We start from the raw sequence: 26,173 nt of genomic DNA, 5'->3' as shown, positions 1-26,173 counted from the left end.
TCATCTCTTACCATACCTTTCAGGCATACTCCTCTGAGCATCACCACTCTTATAAGAAGACCTGACACCCAGATCTCCAAAGGCATATAGCCACTTAAATTGTATTGAATTCAGAGGGAGTGAAATGCCTCAATGCTTTCTGGGACTCTGGGAGTGAGAGTTCATTTGCTTGATTGGGAATTAAGGACCATCAGCAGGAGTAGCTCAGCACCTGGGAGGACAAGGATCATAGTCTGTACAATCAGATACCAGATTTCTTCCCCATGAAGTCACTGACAAAGCTGTTAGGACTCCTATTACAATGCTCTGAGATAAGCCTGGAAGATGATGCTCTCATTAGACCCTCTCTCATGGGGCCCCTCACACTGTATCTGTGCAAGCTTGCTCCAATAGTTTTCATCCTCCTACGGCCATCTATAACTGGTTTCCTTCAGAAACTTGGAAGGTTTTTTAATGATGTGCAACCAGAAGACAGAGATACAGGTTCCTCGCAGAAAAGAAAAAAGCTCTTTTCGCACATTATGCTACTGTTGTACATTTAGCACAGTTTACACAAACCTGGATTTTAAAAAAGACATAGGGCTAGCTATTCTTTTCTCTTAGTTACATGGTTGAAATTCAGGGAAATTTCACTTTCATCAGATTTACATGGGAGGAAGAGTAGAATACAGACAGAAATGCTACAGGGCTGAAGAGAGAAACAAAACCAAACTTGGATATATGGCTGCATACATTTAATTGCTTACCAAAACAATTGGCAATTATTGAGGGAGAAGACAGATTTCCTGTCGAGCTCAAGAAAGCAAATTTCAGTGTCACAAGCTACCTCTGCCAAAGTAACCTGGATAAAGGTTTTGAAGTGTTTGCAACAAGCTTGTAAAAACCAAAATCCCCAAGCCCCCAAACTAAAAAAACCCTCCTGGAAATCACATATCATGAGGAGCTAATTTTTTCTTTTTTTTTTTTCAAAAAAGAACACCATAAAAACTGTACTGTGAAGAACGAAACAATTTGCAAGAAATTGGACATATTTATGTACAAATTGTTCATAGTAACCAATAGCCATGTCTTTAGCTGATGAAAACTGGTAAAATGCCATTGGCTTGTGTGGAACTGCACAAATTCACAAAATGGCTCAAATACAGCCACATACTTCCAAGTATGGGACTATCTTGAAAGACCAATTGGTCAGTTAACTAAAAGCTCACAGAAGTAGGGTATTACTATATTTTAAAGAATCTGGACAAGCCAAGGATCTCATCTCCTTTTTTTCCTGATTACTATAATAATTTTAATAAGATGGCTTAAAAAGCTTGCCATTTCCTTTACATTTTTAATAGCTATTTCTTCTGAACAAATACCCACTCTTGGGAAAAAGTATTTCTTCCCCATATCAGTGATGGGGTACTCCACACAAAGAAGCACCTAGCAGTTTAGTTCACATTTTTTAATAACATGGCACAATTTACATTACACAAGTCTTCGCTGATGAGGAAACATGCTGAAGATTGAGAGCCGCTTCACTTTTCTTTTCACATAGGATCTAGAAAGGACTTTATTACATACAGGATAAACAGCAAAAAGGTTTGTATATAACAATCTCTTTACAATACTGAAAGCTACCACTACGGTTCCAGTGTACATATTCTTCAGGGTTGGGGTTTTTTTGTATTTTTCCTTTTGTTCTTTAAAAAAAAAAAAACACTGCACAACATCTGGAGTTCACAAAATCTGAAGCTCACAACTAAACCTTCAGTTGACTACTAAAATAGATCTCTGATCATTAGAAACAACTGTCTGTAGTTAACTTTTTTCTTTTTTTGCCAAAACAGGATAACAACTTCAGATAGCACTTTAATACACTAGAAGACCAATGGAACTAATTTTATTTCATACATATATTTTACAGTCCAGTAGACAAGATGTTGAATTCTCTCTGATAAAGTCATATTCTCTCCAAATATTTAGACAAGAAACTTAACGCATTATAAAAAAGTGTGTTATGAAAAGACAGATTTCAGAAGATTGATGCATATTTTTAAAAAGGACCATGTTCTGCATGTTATTTCATGTCTTCTATGATTAGGGAACAACAAGGCTGACCTGTTAACTATTCACAGACTTTATTACCAACTGAAATACAATAAATTTCATTATGAAATCTGCATCAGAGTTCATTAATTAAACTACTGATCCACAGTGAAAACATATCCATCATTTAGAAAAGTATTAGCTTTCTTGTAGGATTTGTTTCAATGTAGCTAAAAATCACTTAACAAAAGAAAAAGTGTGTGTACAGATAAAAATGACACACTGGCAATAAAAACAGACATGAATGGCTATAAGCAGATGTTCTTCCAAAAATAAATTTGACATGTTAAGTGACGAAAGTTCTGGAAAATATCCAGCATTTGGTTATTACTCTGTTTAACCCAGATTAATGTGACTGAAAACCAATCTGTCATGACTACAGTATCAGTGATTACAGATTGCTAACCCTGATGCCTTCTAAGGAATACATGAGCTACAGTAACATCAGCATCTTGATGCAGGGGTTCAGACAGAAAACTACACTTCTAATGGGCTGTTTCTTCATCAAAACAAGCAAGAGAAATAGGTTTCTATTATAGATGAGCTTGTTCAGGGAAAATATGACTTTAATTATGTTGTGTGTTGAAAAGGCTCCTTTGAGTTATAAAGGCTTTTGTGAAAAGCCTTAAAATTCATTGCATAGTTGAAGGGGTTTAGCTGTCTATAACAATATATGTAACACAGCATAAGCAGACTGTGTTGATCAATATTAAGTTTGCAAATAGCACAGTTTAAGAAGTATTAATGTATTATGTTACTTAATTTTATCTATTTACATTTGTACAAAGTAAAGCTTTCATCTTACCCTTTTTGCATATATGAACCATTAACCCATGAAGCAATCTTTTTACATAAATATCTACAATTGTCTTCACTTCTGGTCTGAAAGAGCTTTGTATGGTTGACATTGGTGGTGGTTTGTTTCTAGTCAAATCATTCAGATTACTGTCTTGTTCTTCAGTTCAAATTTTGAAATTTTTAAACTAGAAATAAAATAGAGTAGGAGACACAAGGAACATATGGACTTGGCTAAAAGATCTGGAAAATTTCAACATATAATATACAAAAAAACCATTTCAAAATCTTTGCACTCAGGTCTATACATATTGTACAGTGGGTCACATCCCCAGTCTGTATCAATGATTAGTAAGAAGGTCTTTATATTATGTTCATTTACAATGTTCTGTCCCTCTTTCTCTGTTTTTTTTTTGAGTCTTGCTCTGCTTATCGAGCTTCAATGTCCTTGAGGGTGTGAGAAGGAGGCCTCTCTCTCATCTCTGTTGACAGAGGAGTAGTCCTTCTCGGAGACCCAGGCCGAGGTCCCAGAGTAGAAATAAGAGGTGGAGGGGCACTGAGAGCTGCTGTGGGGGGAGTTTTATTGAGGATGCCATTTTGGTGTCCCGTCGGGGGACTGACTCTGGGGTAGTGCATGCTAGGAAGTCCTGGCGTGATTAGGCTTGGGTGAGGCAGGTGCCCATCCAAGGCGGCAGGGTGAACTGAGTGCAGGCGTGCATGTTCATAGTCCTCTCTGAGCATGTGCAACCGCTCCCTATCATCCAAGTGGTTGCCCCTCTCATGCTCACGTCGAGGGTCAACAGAGAGAGGGTGGTGGTGATGGTGGTGGTGATTGTAGTCGTGAGGTTCCCGATCCCTGAATGACCTGTCTGCTTCATATAATCTTGGCGTAGAAAGACGATGAAGGGGGTCATTTCTTAGCAAAAAGTCTCTGCCCAGGGGATCTCTCCGATGAATATCTAGCTCTCTGTATGGATCTCTTAAGGGATCTCTCATTGGATCCCAGTGGAAAGAAGGATAGGGGAAACGTTCTCCACCAGGAATTGGGCTAATTCCCATAAAAGGGGTCATCATGCGAGTCCTATCCAGGCCACTGATGCTGTTCATGTGATGTATACCAGTTACACCTACAGTCATGGGCATAGACACTAAAGGACTTGGATGGACGTTAGATGTAGATATAGGTGGTGGCTGATCAGATGACCTATGAGTCTGAGGTCCCTCAGGTTGAACATCATGGTCTTCCTTTCGCTCCTCCTTCACTTTGACTTCATTGCTTTTCTTCGGATTATCATATGCCGTCTCGTTCTTCCTCTCAGCCTCACGGTTTGAAGTACTATTAGGCCGGGTGCTCTCCACAACGGGGGGCCTAGCATAGGGTGAAGGAACCCTGGGCATTTGCTTAGACTCTTCCACCACTCGGCTTTCATGGCTCAGGCCTTCCTTCTCCGAAATATAGTTGTCCTTCACCTTGTGCTCTTCAACATTAATTTCCTTCCGAGATTCGGAGTGATCCCTCTCTCGTTCTTTGGGTTTCTCTTTTTCTCGAACCTCGGGATTCAGATGGCTCCTGATCTGCTCATTTGAGCTGCGATTATGTCCGAGGGAGTTTACTGGATGGATAGGTGCTGGCGAAGGATGGCTGGAGTGTCTTTTCTCAATGCTCTCCCTAGAAGAAAGAGAAGTGTAAAAATGAAGGCATGAGAAACTCTGCAAATAAAACAAAGCCTCTAGGGTGTCTGACTTCATACTCGTTGCTTTGCAGAAAGCTAGTAACATGCATCATTAAATGCACTGTTCCTTTTGCACACCCAAAACACCAGAAGAACATCCCATCTCTAAACTAGGCCTATTCTATTATCTCGACCCAGAAGAAGATCCCCGAAGCTGCTTTGTGAATGATCTGATATTTCAAACACTGAAGTCCATAGAAGGCTCCCAAGGGAATCTAGCTCTAGTACACATATTTCTAAGACAACAGCCTTAATTGTTTGCAAAGAAGAGAGAAAAATAAAAACACACTAATTTCATCCAAAAAAAGTGAGGCAATTAAATCCAAATTACATGGTTAATAGTATTTTACCTGCTTCTGCTATTAATAATACATTTGGGAAAATAGATGACATTTTGTTCAACTGACTTTTAAAAAAATTTCTAGACCTATGTACGTTACTGATTTCTTATCTCTATTCAAGCTTCTAGCTTTTCAATTGACTTCTTAAAAATGAAAACAAAAACCTCTCAAGACACCAGTACTGATGGTGACAATCCACCACTCTGGACAAGCACTTCTCTAAGTGTGCAATGACCCCCTGCACAAGCGTTTTAATAGAGGTGGCCATCATGCATAGATTATGTGTTGACTTCCTCAGCAGAGATCACTCTACCCTACATGCCCATTATTCAGGCTAGCTCTGAAAACATAATTGCTCTGGAGTCAGTTGCTCTTCAGATTACCAACCCTTTCCCATTTCTAGGGTAGAGCAAGCAGAGCAGGGACAGGGCCAGTGCATCTCCCTGCCAATGTTAGGAAGTCTCAAAATACTGTGAATTCATTCCATCTTTCAAACCTATTTATATTGGACAAAAGACTAGAGAATTATTGTCTGGCAGTGGACAAAACCCTAAATATGTGAATGGATTCTGTACCAACTATTTTCTGGAAGCAGTGTTGAGCAGGAGTTGTTATGGGCAACACTAAGTAAAAAAGCTTTCCTATTTAAAATGAATTGTATTCATAATGTCAATCTAATTCCTCAGTTCCAATGATTTTAACCTCTCAGTAATTTCAATTGATCTCTGAGTTGGAGTCTTTCCACAAAGACAGCTCCAGATATTCAGTGTTGGACACATGCTGCCTGCTGAGCATGGAAATTCTGTTCTATGCGGGGTGATGGACAATGTGCTGTTAAAGGCAAAAGTGAGGGATAAGCAGTGAGGCCCTCTGAAGTCCCAACCAGCTCAAGTTTACATGGTTTCTCTTTGGATGCTGCAGCCTCTGCTTAGCAATGTGTAACCTGAACATGCTCTGATGAGGACAACAGGTTGAAACTCACTCTGGACAAGATGAGCAATACTGGCTGGCTGAAGGGCAACTCGGAGGGCGACTCTGAAGTGGACACTTGCTCCTTCACCTATACAATTTCTGCTACCTACTTTTCTGCTGAGCTGAACTGCATAAGATTTCTACCTGTAGGTACTTTTGGATGGTGAAAATGCAGTAACTGCAGAAAAAATATCTTTGAAAAGGAAACTCTCATTATTATAATCTCACCAGATGCATCTTTTGCTGTGTCTAGACTGAATTGTTGAAACTGTCATTTTATGTGCCATGTCTGAGAGACCTCAGAGAGTCCAGAATGTGACTGTTAGAAAACATTTCTAAGACAGAGCATTTGATACCAGAACCGCCTAGTCTGCACTGAGTTCCAATTAACTCCTTGGTATCAGGTTCTGCTTTGATTGACTATGCCCTAAACAGTCTGGAAATTGTGTCCTGGCTCTAATTTCCTTCCTCTTGCTTTCCGCCAACAGTTGAGGCATTTGATTTAACAGCTTCCAGATTTGGACACAGTGAGACCAAGTCAAGGCACTCCAATGAAGGCTTCTCAACTTGGAAGACTCTATTCTTTTACTTTGCTGGAAAGCACTGGCTTGGAGACTCTGCAGTACCTAGTCTTTTATTTATTTTGCTCATGGGACTAGTTCAGAGGGCACACTTAATTGTTTTATTTCACTAGGAGAGCTCATTGACTCCTCTTGCTGATATTTAATCAATTTTCTATGTAATTGATGTATTTTAAATTACACATAAAATTTAGAGAAAATAACAGGTATTTTCTGTAACTAAAGAAAAATATATGTGCAACCAAAATTCCTTTGCCAGTTTCATCCTATTCAATTACAGTGATGGTATTCTCTCAAGAGGCTATTGATTATATAGCTCACTTAAGTGAACTACATGTAGTTCAGTGGTCAGAGAAGGAATAATTTTTTATCTTCAGATGTGTCAAGGATTCCTTAGGTTAGTAATATGGGAACAGCTCTAAGACTCTGTCTCCACAAAGAAGAAACTTGAGATCATGTTCTCACATGAACTCAGTAATAAGTAAGGTATGTTTTCAGGCTGTATGCTACACTGAAAGATACTGAGTATCTTATGCTGCGTACTTTGCCTCATAGCTATTTTTACTGATTTTTTCCTAATGCTGGGCTGGACTAAGAGAGTCCTCAAAAAAACCTCCACAGCTGCAAATGATGTTCCAGGAGAAAGTGGGGACTGTATCAGGACATTGCAGTGAAACTCCCAAGTCAGCTCTGCACCTAGGAAAGGTTCACAAATTGTAGTTTCACATTATCTAAGCTATCTTGAGGAATTTACCTTATCTCCATCTAGCTGCGAGGGTGCTGCAGTACACTGACCATAGAGCTTATCCAAGAAGAGCGACCAGTGATTGATGGCACCCTATTCTAACACCAATCTTAGATGGGGAAGAGCCAAGCTAAGATGTACCTCTGAGGTACCTTTCCACTGATAACAGCAGAAATCTAGATGAATGCTTTTGGCTAGAAGGCCCATTTTGGGGCTGATAAAGTTAGACCCTCGATGACAGGATGATTTTGAGATGAAGTCATACCTCCAGGTGTGATTCCCAGCTCTTCCTGTTTGCACAAATTTGCTTAAAATAGGTAACAGAGATTGGGACCTCAACTAGAAAGCAAGGCTACATCCTCACCCTGCTGGGTGCCACTGAAGGTAAAATAATAGGTATTACAAAAAATAGGCTCACAAACTACTCCAGACATTATCTACATAGGGAGCACGTCTGCAGGAAGGGATTCTCAGCATCTTGTCATACAGGCAACAGTGTGAGCATGCTGCAAAGTAGAACTCTTCAAAACCACGCAGATGGATGCACAGCAACACTAAATCGGTGAAAACATTGTACTAAACTGGTAGGCATAATTGTGCAGAAGTATGAAGTATGAATGACGCTTACTTTTAAGCTCTCAAACTATTGAAAATAAATATGTTCTGAGCTATGATATGGAGTTCAGGCAATGCCAAAGCAGCTTGCAAGGAATGTATTTCAGAAAGGGATTTTCTTCAGCAGGAACACTTCATAAGAAAACAACAAAACAGCAACTGAAATAATCACATTATTCTAAAGACGACCCATATCATTAGTAACTAAAATGCTTTGCCATTCAAGCCAGTAAAGTTACTCACATGCTTAAGCATTTTGCAGGACAGAATCCCCAATTTGTAACAGCAATTTATTTTGAAGCATTAACACCAGACATGAAAATAATGAAGCTATGCTACCAAACAGAAAATATTCCAAATGGAAAATGTAGGTGAAAAGATCTGTAGTTTGACTTGCTCTTCACATTTTACAACAACACAGAAAAGCTCTTAAATGTATTTTTAGAATATCTAATGTGTTAGCATAACTTCTTTTAGAATAGGCTACTAATGCGTATATTTGGGTTAGTGACAGAGAAGTCAGAAAAGCACATCTCCTAAATATTCTTTTATGTTAAAAAATTAGAAACAAATAGCCATTATGTAGTAAGTAATGTGCAAACTTAACAGGAAAGCCATTAAGCCACAACTGAAAAAGCTGAAATCAGCCTCTCTACATTTTTCAAGGAAGGCATGACACTTGCTGAATGGCAAATTCTTATAATTTGGTACTTAAATGTTAAGAGGAATTGTTACTGAGTTAACTGTATAATGGGAACAGTCCTGACAAAAAAAATATGACCAGGTTTTACTTTCCATTAACCCTTCCCAGCCTGGACATGTTAGCGTGCAAGTCCATGTAAAACACTGTGCTTGAAGGTGTGTAACAGCAGTGCATGTGTGTGTGTCTTTTTTGAGGGGAATTAAGGTTCATTTAATGGACTGCATGCACTGAAACTTACTGTGGTATTGGAACATGACATACCCAGTGCATTTTACAGTGTTATAATTTTACAAGTCTATCAGTGGTCCCCCTGGTCAGTCTATTTTTGAAGAGGAAGGTAGCGTTACTTCTTTTGCAGACAAGGTCTGATTTACAAAGTTATTTAAGTATTTGAAGGTGCAGATATGCGTCTGATGGACTTTATAATCCTTCTTTTCATCCTGTCAGGCACCTATCTACACGGTAAGTCTTCAAAAGACTTATGACAATGAAACCCACAAAGTAACAAAAGTGTGTGGATCTGCTTCTATTCTCACTTGACACTGCCTGAACTCTGCTCCAGCAAAGCTCCTTCTGATGAAGTGTGGTGCAAGTGAGAAGAGAAACAGATACATTAGGAAACACCCAAGTTAGAAACCTGCATCTTCCGTAGTGCCTCGCGCCGTAGGCAGCAACGCTGTCAGCTCTCCAGATGTCCCTCTACTGAAGCTCTGGTTTAACAATGTGCCAGGCTGGGAAGGGTTAAAAGCGGAACAGAGCCCCAAGCTTTGAACTAGACAATTCTTGGAAGTGTTCTTTCGTACCTTTCTTTGTCATCTTTACTAACAGATGAGTCTCGTTTATCTACATCTCTATCTCTGTCATGAGCTGCAGCAGATGAACTGCGCTCCAGCTCTCCTGGCTTCAGCCAGGGCGGAGGGGTCGGGAACGAAGGAGGAGTTCGGTGCAGTCGGTTCCAGGGCTCGTGAGGGTTGCTAAAGCTCTGCATACTGGGGCCATCCTTGTGGCCGAACATTGAGTTGGGTGCTGAAATGGTGAAGTGGAAAACAAAAAGGTTTAAGAAAAGGTATGCTCTAGTGAAGGTACTTACCAAAAAAACTTTTACAGCACTCAGAGTTAAAATGAATACATATTATTGGGAGCTGGAAAAGGAAAGGAAATTAACAGAGATTCATTAGAGGGTCTCATTCCTAAAAATGGGCAGGCATCTGACAGCTGTTTTAATTGGAAAGGGAAATGCTGTGGATAAAATTGACAAGGGATGACATAGTAAGATAAAAGTGACAATGATCCTCATTCAAAGTATTTTTGAAACATCAGGAAATGACCATTATATGGACTATAAATAATGGAACTTATTGTGTTTGATCCTGAACCAAAGAAAAATTATAGGTGACCAAAATCATGCCAGATTTGAAGTATGGAGAAAGAAACTGATTTTTAAAAGGATGATCTTTTGTGACTGGCCAAATCTAGAGAAATGTTGATGATCCTGGACAAATAAATGCAGGTTAGTGATCTTTTCCAGGCACATTTCCTGGGTTACTGGTGAGAAAGGAAAAAAAATATGTTCCCATCCACAGCTAGGGATGCTGCACACATTAACTATTTCTGAACATGCAACAAAACCATAAGAAAATTTCACAAAGTCCCTTAGACTCATAGATTCTTTTTTTTTTTTTTTATTGAACGATGTAATGGTGACATTTAGCACTATGTTGAACCCAAATTGTTAAGTAACTACTACAAAATAATCTACTGATGACTAAAAAATGCTGTTATTTAGAAGAAAAAGATGGCTTTTCAAATTCCCATCTCTTAGTGGCATGTGGTCTAAGCAACTGGTAAAAAAGACAGCAAATAGTCACCATCACTCAATATCCTGAATTACACAGCAAACAAGAATTCATACACAAAGAGGTTACTCACTAACTGTCGGGTTCCCAAGTCCCCCGAAGGCATTACTACCCACTGCAGTGAGACCACTGAAGGAAGCCGGTCGATTGAAAGGCTCTGCAAACCAACAGAAACAGCTGAAGCTCACTGGCATGTTGGTAATTATGACAAAGCGTTAGCGTGTTATCCAACTGCATTATGTCTGCATGAAAGCTCAGACTGTGCCCATCAGTAGTTGTGCATCATCCTCCCACAACAGAACAGTTATTGTGAAGGGGTGGGACATAAAACCCCATTTTTTTTCAATGACAGTATGCATGCAATCACCTTACTAGAAAAACTTCCTCTTCAAAGGAAAACAAGATGTTAAAATATACATGGCATTGAGGCCTGTACTTCAGTGTAAGTAGCTACTTCATTTAAAACCTGCAAACATCTCCATTTTTATTTCCTTTTATTCCCTTCTGATTCAATTCCACAGTCTTTCTCAGGAAATGCAAGACTACTATTAACTCTGGCAACTGTGCTCCAAACACCTTCAGGCCATGTCTACTAAACCATAGCCAGGATATAAATAAAATGTCCTATTATACTGATATGTCATGCTGACCCGAACATTTTGTAATTCTCTTGATATTTATTGCTAATACTATACAAAAAACTAGTATGGACTGAAAAATATTGGAATAATTTTTTTTAGTACTTAATGCATACAGGCTATAGATAAGTCACATGAATGAAGCAAATTATCTTCTCACTTTATTTTGGAGAAGTCTAACAATTCTGATGAAACTACTTCTGATAAATACCAGCACAGAGAAAAGGAAGACCAAACCTAGCATTTTATATAGGCAGCTAAGTGCAGAATGACAAACCTACATTGTTCGTCTGCTGTATCAATTTGGTGACCCTCCCAAATCTTTCCCTGTGCAAAATAAAATGCCAATTTAGAGTATTCATCTTGGATGCTCCCGCAGGCAGCAGACCACTTTATTACAACATCAGTAAGTTAGAAGGGAAATAACAACATTTGGTAACTTGGGTGGTTCCTTTTTTAAATGCATATTCACTAATTTTCACTAACAGACACATCTGAGGCCAGATCACAGTATTTTAAAGATATCTCTCCCACTCACTTAAATGGAAAAGTAGACATCTAAGTAGGATTTAGGAAAAAAAAAACACCTCTATGAACCGAAGCCTTAAGGTTAAGGCATTTTTTTGACTGGTTATAAACATGACTACAGTGAAGCTTAAGCAGTCCTGTCGCTCTGCTCCTCTTAATGTCCACACTGTTTTCAGAAGTATTTCAAAACATGCTGTCAGCGATACTATCGTGTATTTAGAACTGCTACTTGGCTAATGGCTAAAATTAAATGGCTAAAATGTGCAATTTGTAAAGGTTAAGTAGGCAGGGTACTCGAAGAGTCTCCACATGGGAAACCATTAATGGTCTCAGTGGACAGCGTGTGTTACTTTTGCATTGTATTCACTGTTAGTTGCAGAGAGAACATACCTAAGTGAGCAGCTGGGTTGAGAAAGTTGCTGTGGTGAGGTGGTGGGCCGAAAGGGGTGCCGGCTGGATGACCCCCACCTGCCAAAACAAAGCAAAAGGGGTGAATTCCTAGCAAAAGCTCAGAAAGGGACTCACTGTGCTCTGGGCTTGACTGTAATTTCTTAAATGGCAGCTCATGTGAGCAGAGATTGCTGTAGACTGACTGGGGGCTCTCAGGTCAGGATCCTATGCAAGTGCAGCGGCTTTTCTGAACAGAAACCCCCAGTTAGAGCATAAGGGGGGAGGGGGGATGGGGGGAATGTTTCAGTACAGGGAAAAAAAAAAAAGAGCATGTGAAATACAGCTTATTTCCAACCTGTTATCTCCATGATGCATTGGACATCACTGTGTGAAGAAATGTTCCTCCATTTACCACCTGTATGGCATTTCAGCAGGTTGGGCTTTTTTAAAAGCATAGAGAATAATTTGAAAATATTTATCAAATGGACTAATAGCCCCTAGCATGTCTTGCAGAGAGTTCATAAGCCAAAGCATATGGGAAATTTCCTTTTAACATGGCAAGGATTAGCATTTTAATGAGCACGCCACAAGAAGGAGATTTCACTTCTCAGTACTCACTGGCTGTAGAGAAGAGAGTCGAGGGCCGGGCCAGGTCATGGGGGTGGTGGATGGCTCCAAAAAGGCTGGGGCCTGGTGGCCTGCTCAGAAATTCAGGTTTCAGGCCAAAGTCCAGCTTGTGCGGATCAGACTGCATCTGTTTCTGAAATGTAAAACAGGATTTGGAATAGACTGTCCTAAAAGATAGCAGTAAAAGGCACTTTCAGAATGATGTGGGTATAGCAATTTATTCACACTAACTGATGTTTTAACAAGAATATTAGTTTTTGGGACCCCAAGCATAGGTGCACAGCTGTCTTCCTGGAAGGGGGATCTAAGGCAGAGAGAGAAAAATCTGTCTCCCAATGCACATTTCTCACAAATTTCAAGTGTTTTCACATATGCTCACATCGAGCTCTCTGGACCAAAGCATTTCAGCACAGACCTGACTTAAAGAACAAACATAAAAATCTTTGAAGAGTCCTCAGACACTTGCTTAGCTGTAAGAATAGGTCTGTCTAAAAATAATAAAAACAAAGCCGAAGAGAAATGTTAGTTTGACCCTGATGCCAGGTGGGCAGGAGTGTTCAAAGCTGGATGAAAGCATCAGCTGTAACAGGCACAACTGCCAGCTGACCCTCTCTTCCCACTACAGGCATCCCTTGCCAGACAGTTAGGGCAGAGGCAAGTCAATGGACACCAGAACCATTACTTTTAAATGCGAAGCTGCAATCAAGAAACACTTGATGCAGTGTATCTTTCAGTCCCTCTCAGACTGCAACTGAGCAAGCTAGGGCCTAAAATGAATCAAATTACAGATGAAGCATATTTGAGTCTAAAGAACTGAAGTCCCATTTTGACTGCTTGCGCTCCAAATTCAAAGCACTGTATGTCACTGTCTGTACATATATGGTATAAGAATGAGCAGGCTTTCTTTTTTAAGGTAAATTTGCTGAGGTAGCTGTATAGTAAATGGTAAGTGGATGAAGGGTGGGCTCTTCTTTGTGCCACATACTCATTTCAGTGGTCTCTAATTCAATAGTTTTATAGAATGCAGAGGAAAACCAAATTCCCAATTACCTGTGCTGCCAGAACTCCCAAAACACAGATTGCTGATTAATTGTGCAGGTCAGCTGAAAGGATTTACAAATGTGTAACACTGAACCAGTAGATCTTAACAGGAATTCTGAAGCATGTTACGCTTTATAAATCAGTATTTAATACTGTGCCAGCTCAGAGTACAGACTATTACAATGATATAAATATGCATATTAAAAAGTTATGACCAAGTTAATGTGCCTGCCTAGTAGCTGTTTTTCAAGTGCTAGTAACATGTCTATGTAGCTATGAGAACAAAAAAAAAAATAACCGAACAAAAAAAAAAAAGCAAAAAAAAAAGAAGGCTTTATCAATGCTTTGAGATAATGGCCTGCAAAAATATTGAAATGGAAAAGATGGCCAAGTTAAGGTCATATCTTTTAAGGAAGTAACACTGTAGTGCTTTACTAATTAAATACAGAATGTTCAGAAAATACAAACGCCTCAGTTGAAGCTTGTGTACCAGATTTTTATGCTGTGAACTCTTTTTATTCTTCTTTTTAACAACAAAGTTATAAACCTCTGACAGGCATTACTCAGAATAGCAATAGCTGGCTGAAACTTTAATTGCAGCTATATGAATGGTGCTCTTCTAAATAATGAAAAAATCCCCTGTCTGAAGAGGAACAGGAATATCATGGATGTGTTAGAAGATTTTTTAATGTGATTTTTTTTACCTTAAAATAGTACCAAGGAAAATTGATCAGATTTATTTTATCCCCAGTTGCTGTTCAGGAGAGCAACTCCTCTTGATGATAATCCTTACAAATGTATTTGAAGTCCAGCAAATGTGTAACACCTTAACTCAGGGCCCACTAAAATCAATGTAAATGTCTGCACTGATTTCATGGCATGTTAGATTGGGCCATAAGGCCTTTCCTAAAAGAGACAGGGCCAATTATGGAGCATAAATTCTCTGCTGAATGTGGGCCAGTAACGCCCTGGTCAGTCTAAGGAGTGTAAAATTGCTTTGTGCCCAGAGCTGGTACGCAACCCTGGCTTTGTCTGAGGAATTCCCTGGGTGTGCAGACAGGTTACACAGGTCTGAACTGTGTCTTGGTGCTGAGGTATAGGCAGGCAAACAGCATCCACAGCTGCATGCAATTTTTCCTGGGGTCAGGAAGGTTGTGTGTTAAAGTTTCCTATCTTGCCTGCTTCTTCAGTGTCTGCTGTTTCCCTTTGCAAGCAATTACTAGCAGGCCAGATAGTTACCAATTCTTCCATACTTTGCAAGCAGTCCGGTGGCACTGCATGCAACTTGAAATCTGTGAGTAAATATATTTTATTCCCTGATCTACAGTTAGGCAGCATCTTCAACTTGTGAAGAAAAGGCACCTTCACAACGTTGGGCTAGAAGGAGAAATCATTCTGTATGAGCCTTCAGCCAGAGATTTCACACTTCATGGTCGCATGCAGAGGGGAGGACTTCGTTCCTGTGTGGGAGTCTGACAGCCCACAGGGACGTAAACCAACTCGCCTTACTGACTGTAGACCATACCCAATTTTTTGACTGAACTGAGATAGTGAAATACATTTCCCAATTATTCTTGAAATTATCATCAGGCACAACCTCAAAAAGTCAAGTAACATCCTTCCCTGTACTTCTGGGCTTTTTTCCTGTTTTTTAACATGCAAGATGGAGAAGTATTAGGTAAAAGAAATGGCTGCATGAAAATGGCATTTACTATGAGTTATAAATACACCAGTATGACCTCTCTCTGAATATCAAATCAAGGAAGATTCAAAGGACATAGATAGCATGGGAATAATAATTTCATTTCAAGAAAATACCTTTTCAATAAAATAAAAAAAAGGACATATAACTCTCTAGGTCTATAATCTTGTCTTTTTTGATAATGGGAAGATGAATGAAGATCACTAGCAGGGGAAACATAAGGAAGCAGAGAAGAGAGATATGTCTACTGCAGCAAATTAACCTGTCAACCTTGTTTAAAAGGGTTATTTTTAAACTCTATTAGCTGCTGGTTTTAGTAGCTGTTCAACATCTTCATATTCTTATAGCACTACCTTATACAATTCAATTGCACACATTGACTGCAAAGTGCTATGGACTCCTCGTTAATTTTACTTTCTAACACAAGCTATTGACTCCTGAAGTACAAGTATGAACAGTAAAGAACACCAACCTTTCCTGACTTACTGAAAAACTTCAGGAGCCACAGAGAATTTTTCAGTGATGAGTACAGTGAAAATATTATAAAGGGAAAGAAATCTTCTTCACAGAGTCCAAGTGCAATGAAAATACAGTTAAAGTAAGAACGGAAATACCGTTAAGTATTAAATGAACACATTATCTGTTTTCCTCTGACGTCTGTTTCAGGAGAACCTAAACTGGCCATGGCCCTTACCCTTGAAGTCTCAAAACATGTACAGCAAAGAAAAGATTTCCACCCCTACACCTTCAGTGCAATGAGGCAGTGTCTGGATAGCATTACTTCATCTGAGAGGCTGTGTCTGCCCGACCAGCCCAGACACACAGAGGTGCCAACCTCCAGCTACGAGATGGGTTGTAAAAAGACTGAGGGGAGCCTGTGCAGCCACACTGGATAAAGCATCTTAGGGACAGGAGAAATCTTCCTGTGCCATCTTCTGTCTGTGAACATTAATAAGAGGAATGGGATACATCTGCCTAGCTTCTCCAGACTTAAAAAAAATTAATCTTGATGTGACTGTGTCCTCAGCCATAAATAAAAGCAATGTTGTAGCTCAGAGGCACACCAATTTAGCTCTTCCTAGCTACAAACTGGTTGTTATCACCTAAGATCTGGTGTCCTTGCTGCGAGGCATCACAGACATTCCTTTGAGACTCTACCTTTAGGTTTTTAATTCCAACATACCATCACAATGAAACAGAAGGCTATGCTTAATGCTACATAAGGTTACTTTAACAAGCCATTACCCATGGCACAGAACTGCTAACAGCGAGAGACAAACTTTTCCTCTCACAGGTTTGCACTGTGCAATTCATCTGAAATTCATGCGTGCTCAAAAGACTGACCTTGACTTTCTGTTGATGATGGTATATCTGCCAGGCGATGTGAACATGCATAGCACACCACTTTCCAGGTTTCTGGAAAAAAACAAAGGAATACAACATGAATCAGTAACTTTCAAAAACCTGTGATGCTTTCCTCTAGTTCTAGCAACTCTTGCCAACTCCTAGCCCCATCTAAGGGATTCCCCACGCCAAGACAACTGAAAGCAAAGGGTCTCCCCTCGGTGCCTTCCCTCTCCATCCTCTTGGAAAAGCAGAAATGCAAAGAATTTGTCCCTTACTAAGAAGTTTATCTGGATATCCAGGAATGCCCCTGATCACTCTCCTCTTCAAATAAACTCATGCTCGGGTTTTACACACTTTTGTAATCTTCTGATGCCACTGGCTGAGAATGCAGCTTGTGTTGCTGAAATCAATGAAACTGTCTTCCAGTCAGCAGCTGCTCTGAGTAGCTGGATTGCTTTACAACTGTACACTGAGTTCATTTCTGGAAGTGCAGCTATTCTAAGACTAGCCTTTCCATCAAAAGATGAAAATGAAAGCTCTTTAAAAGATCACTGTTTTTCAAAATGAATCTGACTCCCACATATAATTTCTGGTCTGTACCTCCAAAACTCTGGTGCATAAATATACTGCAAAAAATTGGAGGTCAGTCAATTCACACTGTTTGGGAAGGCTCTTTGCATCCTTCCTGCCACCATGCTTTTAAGTCATGGGGAGGAGACAGGGAGGAAAGAACCAGAGTGCTATTTGGGTTTTCTTGTCAATTTTGTACTCCATTTCCAATACATCTGGAAATCTTGTCTGAAAAAGACTCAATTCAGGATATACTTTCTCCAATTTTGTTATTTAGAGGTCTGTAGTTAACTAGACATCTAATGATTCCTGCAGATTTAAAAATAATCACAGGAATTCAAGAAGGTCCTCAAGCTACTGGTAATTTAAATGTTTCACAAACTATGGCATATGGTCTGCCTTCTATTTCTCGGTATATAACAACCAACAATTGAAAACACAGAAAAATAAAACCCATCTCACACACATACTCCCCTAAACTCAAGCCTTTTGCTTATTCACAGCAACTGGCTGTGCTAGTGATTTAGTAAGTTCACTTGGTTGTTTCGATCAAAATCTAGACCTTCTTGAACATGTTGAAAAATTAACAAAAACCCCTCTTTTGGATCACTAAAAGACTGGACCTTTTGATCCTTATTTGTGTTTGAAGTGGATTGTCCCTACGCTTGAAAGTAAGATACTTCGGTAGGAGGTAGCATACCAAATAACACTGAAAACACATGGTAAATAATGAAAAGCAAAATCCTTCAGTCTGCAGTGAAATGACAGGGGATCACTGCCAGGGTAGGTCTCTAGGATTTGGCTCAGGAAACCTGCTAAGCCAGCACGATAGAAGGATTATCAATATTTAACCTCTAGTATTCATGCTAGGGGGTTGCATGAGAAGAACAGAAAACTTCCAACTTTGAAACTGTGTATTTTCCTTGAGTGACCACAAGATGCACACAAAGAAGGACTGACCATGCTGCTCAGCAAACACAGTGTAAAATACCCAAGATGAAACACAGCATTGCTTTATAATTAGTCTGCTGCTTTAACCCGGTGGGGACTGAGACAAGCCTGACAAACTGTATCACAAGAAGATTTCTTACCCTCAACATGGGCCTGAACGGATCTGTCAACTGTGAAGAAGAAATGACAGCTTGGTTACATGCCTGTCACTCAAACAATTGCTCTAATTAACAAATTTGTATTGCTTCATTAAGAGATGAAATTAAAATGTTATAATTTTACTTTCAAATGAAGCCCTTTCGGATAATAATTAGTCCTTAGCCTCCGTATTCGAGCTGGTCTCCCTCCCCCCACGGCTGTTGTACCTACGTGTTGACAAGCAACTAAACAAGCCTCACACAGAGTGCTCTGTCCTCTGGCATCATCATTAATTTGTTGATTTAATGCTACAAAAATGGCTGGTTAACTACTCTGAAGAAAAACACAGATCTATCCTTTGGGCAAACTTCTGTTCTCATCTTTCAAAGCTGCTCAGCTCATGAGAAGATTGGGTAGTGGACAGGGCCCCTTCTTCCCAGGCTTGATCCCACGAATTGAGTTGGAACGGGATGGAATGGTGTTTCAGACGTGCCCCTGCAAACCAGTGACTGTGTCTGTTCAATGGCTATGGTATGAAATGTCTGGTATGGACTTGAACATACAAATAGCCTTTACTGACTGACTGCTTGACTGATGAGTTCTCTGTCATAAATGGGCTTTGCCTTAAGTATTTTTCACGCTGCAACAGATGTTGGTAAACAAGGGCTGTACAAAAACCCAATTTTCTCATTATTATTTTTTTGTGTGGCCTGTTTTTTTGGGGTAGACTGTTTTCTTATTCTCCTTTTTTGCTCACATTTCATCAATTAATGATAGAAAATAAATTCAATTTATTGGGTATTTCTTACTTGTTTTGGATTTTCTGTTTTGAAATGCAATACTGAAGGAGATTTATAGGTGTAAGAGGTACTTTGTAGATGCAGTGATGGCACAATACATCATTTTGAAATACTTGAAACTACACTATAAGTTGAAAGGGAGCATAAAGCTAAATGGGGAGGCTCTAGTTATTTTTTCGATTAGACAGAAAAACCAGAAAAAAAACCCCCGTGGTTCCTTTCAGTATAAAGCTCAACTACAGCACCAATTCAGAGCAAACCAAAGTATCGGAACTTGGCATAACCCAAAGAAAACAGCTCTGCTGTACTTAAAAGTTTAGCCATACCACAACACAGATTTTTAAGGAGAGCTCCCTGTTGCTTTTGTCAGAGAGTTCTGCTAAAAATATGACTGCATGATGTTCCTCGTTACAAACAATGTATATTAATTCAAACATGCAAACAACCCACGGGCATTCGCAAAGAACAGAAAAAGGCTAAGAGACAAAGTGCTGAGACAATAAATGCTGTTCACATACGCTAGAACTCAAAAATCCAGAGGCGCCAAGTAATCAATAAAGTGCATCCGTATTTCACTCGTGCGATCAATGATACAGTAACCAAGGGAATAACTGTCATTGCCCACATTAAAAACAATTACAGAGTATAAACATAAATCTTGAAGAGGTTTGTACATTTCTACCTTGAATTGGACTTTTATGCCTTTACCCCCGGGCTTGTGGGGATGCCTGCTGACAGCAAGAGAAGAGCTCTGCCTTTGCATAGTATCTATGTGCTTTTGCGAATGATGAGCAGAAGCAAGGATTGGGATTTAAATTGCTCTCATACAACTTCTCTAGTTCTCATTGACTTAAAACATTTCAGACTAAGCTTTAGTTTTAGGATGTTAATTGGGACGTATTGAAGACAGTAGCTCTAGCACTGAAGGTTTTCAGGGGGAATAAGCTTTACTTGAGAAAAATACAACATTTTCTACAGACCCGTGGATCTTTCTGTAGAAGGGTATGTGGGACAGTTCCAGGTCTGGCTGCAACATCAATAGGATTGGAAGTCTAGAAATACCACAAGGAAAGACAGCATTATTGAGTAACACAACACATAAAAGCAACAGAAAGTGAAAAATAATACCTTATCATTAACATTGCCTAAGCAATGAGGATAAACTTTTTAAAGAGGAAAGGATAACTATTATAATCCACTTAGTAATGTCCGTATTATCATCTCAATTTTCAGACTGTCATTGTCCACCAACTTCCCATTACTTTAATCCAAAACACGTGAGGGAACATTGACTGTTTACACTGGAAAATCTTTCCACTATCGAAAACCTGATTAGCGACATATTTATGATATGGCATCTAAAGCAGTATTTGGAGGCCCAAGCTTGTGCTCTGCTGCTTATCAGCAATGCACTGGAACTGGCTAAAACTGCTAACCTGACTGTCAACGCGCAAAGCATCAGTAATCTGTTTAGTCACTGTACAAGGATCTGAACTCCATCCACGGTGAACTGTTACCATACAGATATCAGGAAAAAGCAACATCCAGCTGAAAAAGATTAAAGCTTTTCCCATGATTTGAATGTAAATATTCAGCTAATATAACAAAATGCAGCTTTGTGGGGAAAAAGAAAACCCAAACAAAAAACATTTAGACAGAGCTTCTTCCTACATTAAAATGAAGAAAAAAAGAAATCAGCTACAGTATAACTAACAATTAAGTAACAGACTTGTTAACAGTCTGATTACCATACATATGAAGAATTCCACTAATGAACTGCAATTTACATACTCAGTCATTACAGTGGATGGGCCAATTTAAGAAAGGTGTCTTCTCTGCAGAAATTTCAGTCCTGATTTCAGTCTTTAGTTGCAAAGACTACAGACTACAGAATATGATTTCCTCCCACTTATAAATCAAGCGTGACTTCATGAAAACAAAAGAAAAGAAAAAAAACCCAAACTCATCACATTTATCTATCCTAGCTATCACAAATGAGAGGAGAACCAAATCAGTGTATTGCATTGTGGTGGAGCTGCGAGATAATTATGGAAATGAGTAAACAATAATGATCATGGTTTCTTAAAATCTTAATTATTACATGACCTTACATTAATGCATACTACCTGAGAACTAATTATACTGCTTCTAAAGTTAACTATGCCATTATATAGATTTTTTTAAAAAAATGCATGTAAATATATTTGAACCTAATGAGAAAGAACTTCTTTGTAGTAAATTTGGAAAAAGCCAATTGTCCTCTGTGGAATTAGGCTGTAACTCAGATCTCAATTGCTCCGGAATCTGAAGCACATGCTAACCCTAAACCTAACATCGCTCACACCACGAGTGTACTGGAGTATTTCTTACCTTGGGTTGAAATGCTCCTTGTAGTGAGCCAAAGGGGCCAGTTGGAGGAATCATAGGAGGAATACCTGATACAGCTGGAGGATAGGAGTGAAACAGCTGTAACAAAAAGATAGAACAACATAAATACAAGCACATGTCAAAATGAAGACAGAAAGTTGAACAAGACAGAGAAAGCATTCCTGCATAATGTTAGGGAAATGGTACATGGAGAAAACTGAGAAGCATTGAAGAAGTGATCTTGTTGCAACAATGTTAGTTAAAGCAGTCAATGAAATGTTCACAAATGTCATGACGTTTAGAGCTTAAAAGCAGTTCCGAAATCATAAAGCAACAAACTGTCCCCTGGATTAGGCCATCATAGCGTAAAAGAGACTTTTTTTTTCCCCCAACTATTAATTTTTTAATTGGATAGACATTTTAAATGGTTTCAGTTTGCAAACCATTTCAAGAGAAAAGGCAGAATACTGAGCCAGATAAGACTCAGAAAACTACTGTTAAAGGGGGAAAAAACCCCATATGAGTTCTAGGATAATGTATCATTAAAACTCTATTAGTACGTTAGGATTTTAATAGTATCTGTAGGAAATGAGGAAAATACGCACAATTCTTACTTCATTAACCTGTCTGAGAGGATATCCTGCCACATCTAATATTAGCAGAGAGGCAATCTGATCTGTTCAAAATTATTACTTAAACAAAACACTGAGGCACAACCCCCCATCCCCCCAAATTTAGGGTAGTGTTCTTATAAAGACAGACTACTAAGCATAAAAATGTGCACATCTCCACTGACCTCACTGATCCCAAAGTATCTGTTCTAAGAGAATTTAGGGGGAAAAAAAAAAAAGTGGTTCTGTACTAATGCAGACAAACACATGGGAAACAAGCAAGTAAACCATAACATCCAAATCTTATCTTGTCTCTGTGGTCCGGCTGTGAATCTTTTACTCATGCTGTAACACAGATAACTCGCCCAATTCCACAGAAAATGCTGAGATTACACACAAAATTGCTTTCTGGTAGGAGTCGGGGGTTCAAAGCATCACACTCCAAATATATTCTCGCTGTGAAACCTCAATCAAGATCTAATGGGGCATGGCTGCTAACTCTGCTGGTATTGCCACCCAAAAACCTGAAGGGGTTATCTGGCTGATACAAATTCACCTCTGAACACAGCTGATCAAAAATCAATCTACTGTATGCTACTTTTAAGATCAAAATAAATGAGTTAATGGCCAATCGAACAGAAGCAGGACTGGGCAAAGTAAAAGACTGGACACACGGAGTGGGCAAACACTGAGAAAATCACATCCCAGAGTAAATCAGTATTGCAAGGTTTTGATGAATTTGTTTATGCTATGTTTAGGCATATGTATGTGCTTTTCTTAATTGGTTTTCCTTCCACTAGCTTATCTTGCAAGGCCATTTATTTGTCTTATATTTACTGAAAGCTGAGAAAATATTTCAGTATTGTAGAGGTAGCAAAAGATTTTCTCAGTTTAAAAGCATTGTATCAAGTCCCCTTTCATAACATGTTTCTATTGTTGTTTTTAATTCTATTTAATTTGGACCTGCTTTATTCAATGATGCAGAAAGCATTTGTAGATTAGTTGATACAGAACTGTAGGCATTTGAGAAATCATTAAGAGACACATGTCCTCATTTACAATAACTTCTAATGAGTAAAATGTGTTTTAAATCCTCCAGTGTCTTCTGCATTTAATTCTGTGTGTAATGGACTAATTCCAAATGATGAAAAGAGATGTAATACTTAATATTCTACTGGCTATGACTAATAATAAGGAATGGTTTCCTTAGAGTTTTGTAACAACTAGTAAGTTAATTAAATGTGACCTTTCCTTAAGGTCAGAAGTATTAATAAAATGTAAATATTGTATATCCAGGATCTCTTTGTATCAGTTAAATTCCTCCAGTTTTCACAATACATCTTTTGCAGTCAGTGCTTCCTTCTTTTTCCTCTCTTTTGAGCAACATTTTCCCCTTCTAGCTTTCTTCAGGAAACAATGTAGTACTCACAGCTTTCCTGGGGCCAGGCGCAATGTAACACTAAACTAGACTCAGCGTTAACTGTAGGTAAAAGTAATGCCTCACTGTGCTACGGTAAGCTGCGCCCACCCCCGCCACAGAAATGATTGTAAAATCAAAGGTGCCAAGAAAGAAAACTGTTTTAAATTTCTGCATGAGCTTCTATGTGAGCTGTGTTCTCTATTCTAAAGCAGATTGATTTTAACTCTCTAACAGACCTTGTCCTCCTGCAAAGTTCATTTACAAGCTTTAAAACCATTGCCAGCTTTTTTTTTAAGATGTCTGAATTCTTGGTGTGGATCTGTAGTGGAAACTCTTGTCACTAGGAAAAGTGCTATGGAAGTGCCATAGTTTCACAATATTTCTACTAAGAGGAAAAGCCCTATCAGGTATTCACTTATGCCAGCAAAAGTACGCTTTTTGATACTGCAGCTGCTCAGGCAACTGAAGCAAGCAGTTCCTCTGTTACCTAGATAATCCATAATCATAGTAGAAGAGATTACTGAAATACCCTAGCTAGTATGGCCTTGCTGTAGTTCAAGACAGACTGTTAATCCAATGTAATTTGTCACCATCACCTTGATCTTCTGGTATTAGCTTGCTAAATATCCAGCAGATGTAACAGTGATTATTTTGCAACTGCTTCACAAGGACAAAACTTTCCTGAAGGAAGGGCAGGGGAAGCATAGTGGACCAGACCTCAGCTGGCGGAGCTCTCCCATGTTCAATAGCATGGCTCCTTGGCTAACAGAGACCAACGTGAAGCCTTTCCTTACTTTAAAGGGGGTAATACCATGACCTTTACAATCCAGGTAACTGCCAGATTTATAAAAGACTATGTCACTGAATTTGAAAAGCATATACAGTTAGAGACTTTTGCAATGTTTCCTATATTATTACATGTCGACTTCTGTGCTTTGTCTAAAATTCATTTACCTATTTCCCGGTTACGTGTTCTTGCTTGAATCAACTTGCCACATTGATGATAATATATCTTTTGAATCCATGTAAAGCTCAGCAAATAAGAGTGTGATTTTGCAAACGATGCAAATGAGCAGCATTACCCTTTGGAGTAAAAGTGATTATCACAGGCTTAAATGTTTGCCTAATACTCCTAGAGCTCTGATCCTGCAAACACACTCATACAGTTAAAGTTACTCAAATGACGTGTCAGAAATTAATAGGACTATTCACATGTACTACAGGCATGAGTTGTTAGCAGGAACTGTGTTTAATCGGTACAGCAGAAAGCATCACACTATCATCTTAACCAGTTTTTTTTGCCCAGTTCCACTTCTAAGCAAAACACACACATAAAGCTAAGTGCTTTGCAAATTTCTGAGTGCTGATGCAGTACTCCTTCTCTCATCAAAATATCACTATTGGATTTAGAAATTCTTGTCATATTCAACCAGATACCTGCCTCTGCCAGTATGATGAAGGAATGCAACCCATATTTCAGCAGCAAATGAATCAGTAGATTCAAACCCTTAAGAGCAGAAGCTTCACAATTAACTGGAATATTAAAAATCAGTTCATCTCAACAAATAACTTTTTTTGGTAGCTCTTAGATAAACACATCTAGTGCATAGCTGGATTCATGTTGCTGTCATCAAACAGAGCTTTCAAAACATAACAAGCCCAGTGGATCAGATGTGCCTTTGAAATCCAAAGAATAAGACAAGTTTTCAGATTTTATAAACCAAAATACGATCTATTAGGAAAACTATTAGACTATCTGTCCCTGAAGGATTTGTATGATAGTTTGTCATTTCATTTCAAGTTTCTTAGGAGAAATATCAGTCTAAGGGTTTGTGGCACAACTGAAACACGGTGATGAAATTACTGCTCTCTCCTGCTTCGTGTAACAGTCAGCTCTTCTGTCTCATCTTTTTCACATCAAACCTGTCTTCAAATGTGTATGAGCAAGAGATCTTTTGATTGGAAAAGCTGATACTGCATCTTTATCAGAAACAAGCACCATGAATGCAAGCCTTCAAAAGCCAAAGCAACCAAGAACGATAATGGTAAATCCTGGAGTGATGATTAGGGAGAGATTCGACATTGTGCCACTGATTGAGTGGTGATCCCAACCCACCACAGAAAAGCAGTTAAGTCAGTTTTAAACAGAGTAATAAACTCACACTGTGACGGTAGAAGGGGTCAACTTTTGTAGGGTATTTGTCAAACTGCAAAGGGATCAAAGCACAAACTAGTTACTTTATATTTCCTTGCTTTAGTTCTGTTGGTAAAATAGAAGACTACTTCTCTATTATTTGGCAACCAACAGAGAGGAAGAAATACGCAGAAAATTAGTTTCCAATGAAACTTTGGGATTTTTCTTTCTTCAAGGTAAACCAAGGTCTTTACGAGACAGGAGAATGGAGGAAGCACCAGAGTGCACCACTCCAAGCACTGGGAAGTCCCACTTAAGAGGGCCCCTTCAGCCAGCAGCCTGGTCCCTCAGCCCCTGCGCTGCCACCTGAACCTATCGCACATGTGACAATCGTGAGGAAGGGACAGCCCTTCCTCTCCTACCCAACCACGCCTGGGTAGCAGAGTACTCCTTCCCCACAACCTGGGAAATTCTTAA

General features: G+C 39.1%; 1 protein-coding gene across 6 annotated transcripts in view; it reads right to left on the bottom strand.

Moving 5' to 3' along the window:
- Nucleotides 1-1,397: 1,397 nt before the first annotated feature.
- The window catches only part of AUTS2 (activator of transcription and developmental regulator AUTS2), an 800,149-nt gene continuing 775,373 nt past the window's right edge, over nucleotides 1,398-26,173 (bottom strand). The window contains exons 10-19 of one of the 6 annotated variants that reach the window (XM_049803781.1): nucleotides 25,725-25,769; nucleotides 21,535-21,630; nucleotides 20,145-20,216; nucleotides 18,367-18,396; nucleotides 16,703-16,774; nucleotides 12,607-12,748; nucleotides 11,989-12,066; nucleotides 10,506-10,589; nucleotides 9,380-9,602; nucleotides 1,398-4,555 (exon numbers count right to left, since the gene is read on the bottom strand). In XM_049803781.1, the coding sequence (XP_049659738.1) occupies nucleotides 3,316-4,555; nucleotides 9,380-9,602; nucleotides 10,506-10,589; nucleotides 11,989-12,066; nucleotides 12,607-12,748; nucleotides 16,703-16,774; nucleotides 18,367-18,396; nucleotides 20,145-20,216; nucleotides 21,535-21,630; nucleotides 25,725-25,769 (2,082 nt within the window). In that variant the 3' untranslated portion in view covers nucleotides 1,398-3,315. The remainder of the gene's footprint in view (nucleotides 4,556-9,379; nucleotides 9,603-10,505; nucleotides 10,590-11,988; nucleotides 12,067-12,606; nucleotides 12,749-16,702; nucleotides 16,775-18,366; nucleotides 18,397-20,144; nucleotides 20,217-21,534; nucleotides 21,631-25,724; nucleotides 25,770-26,173) is intronic. The other 5 variants (XM_049803780.1, XM_049803783.1, XM_049803786.1 and 2 more) reach the window with 5 other exon arrangements.

The sequence above is a fragment of the Accipiter gentilis genome, chromosome 6, assembly GCF_929443795.1.
Source record: "Accipiter gentilis chromosome 6, bAccGen1.1, whole genome shotgun sequence".
In the NCBI taxonomy this organism is placed as follows: Eukaryota; Metazoa; Chordata; class Aves; order Accipitriformes; family Accipitridae; genus Astur; species Astur gentilis.
This window is presented reverse-complemented; position numbering and strand designations above follow the sequence as displayed.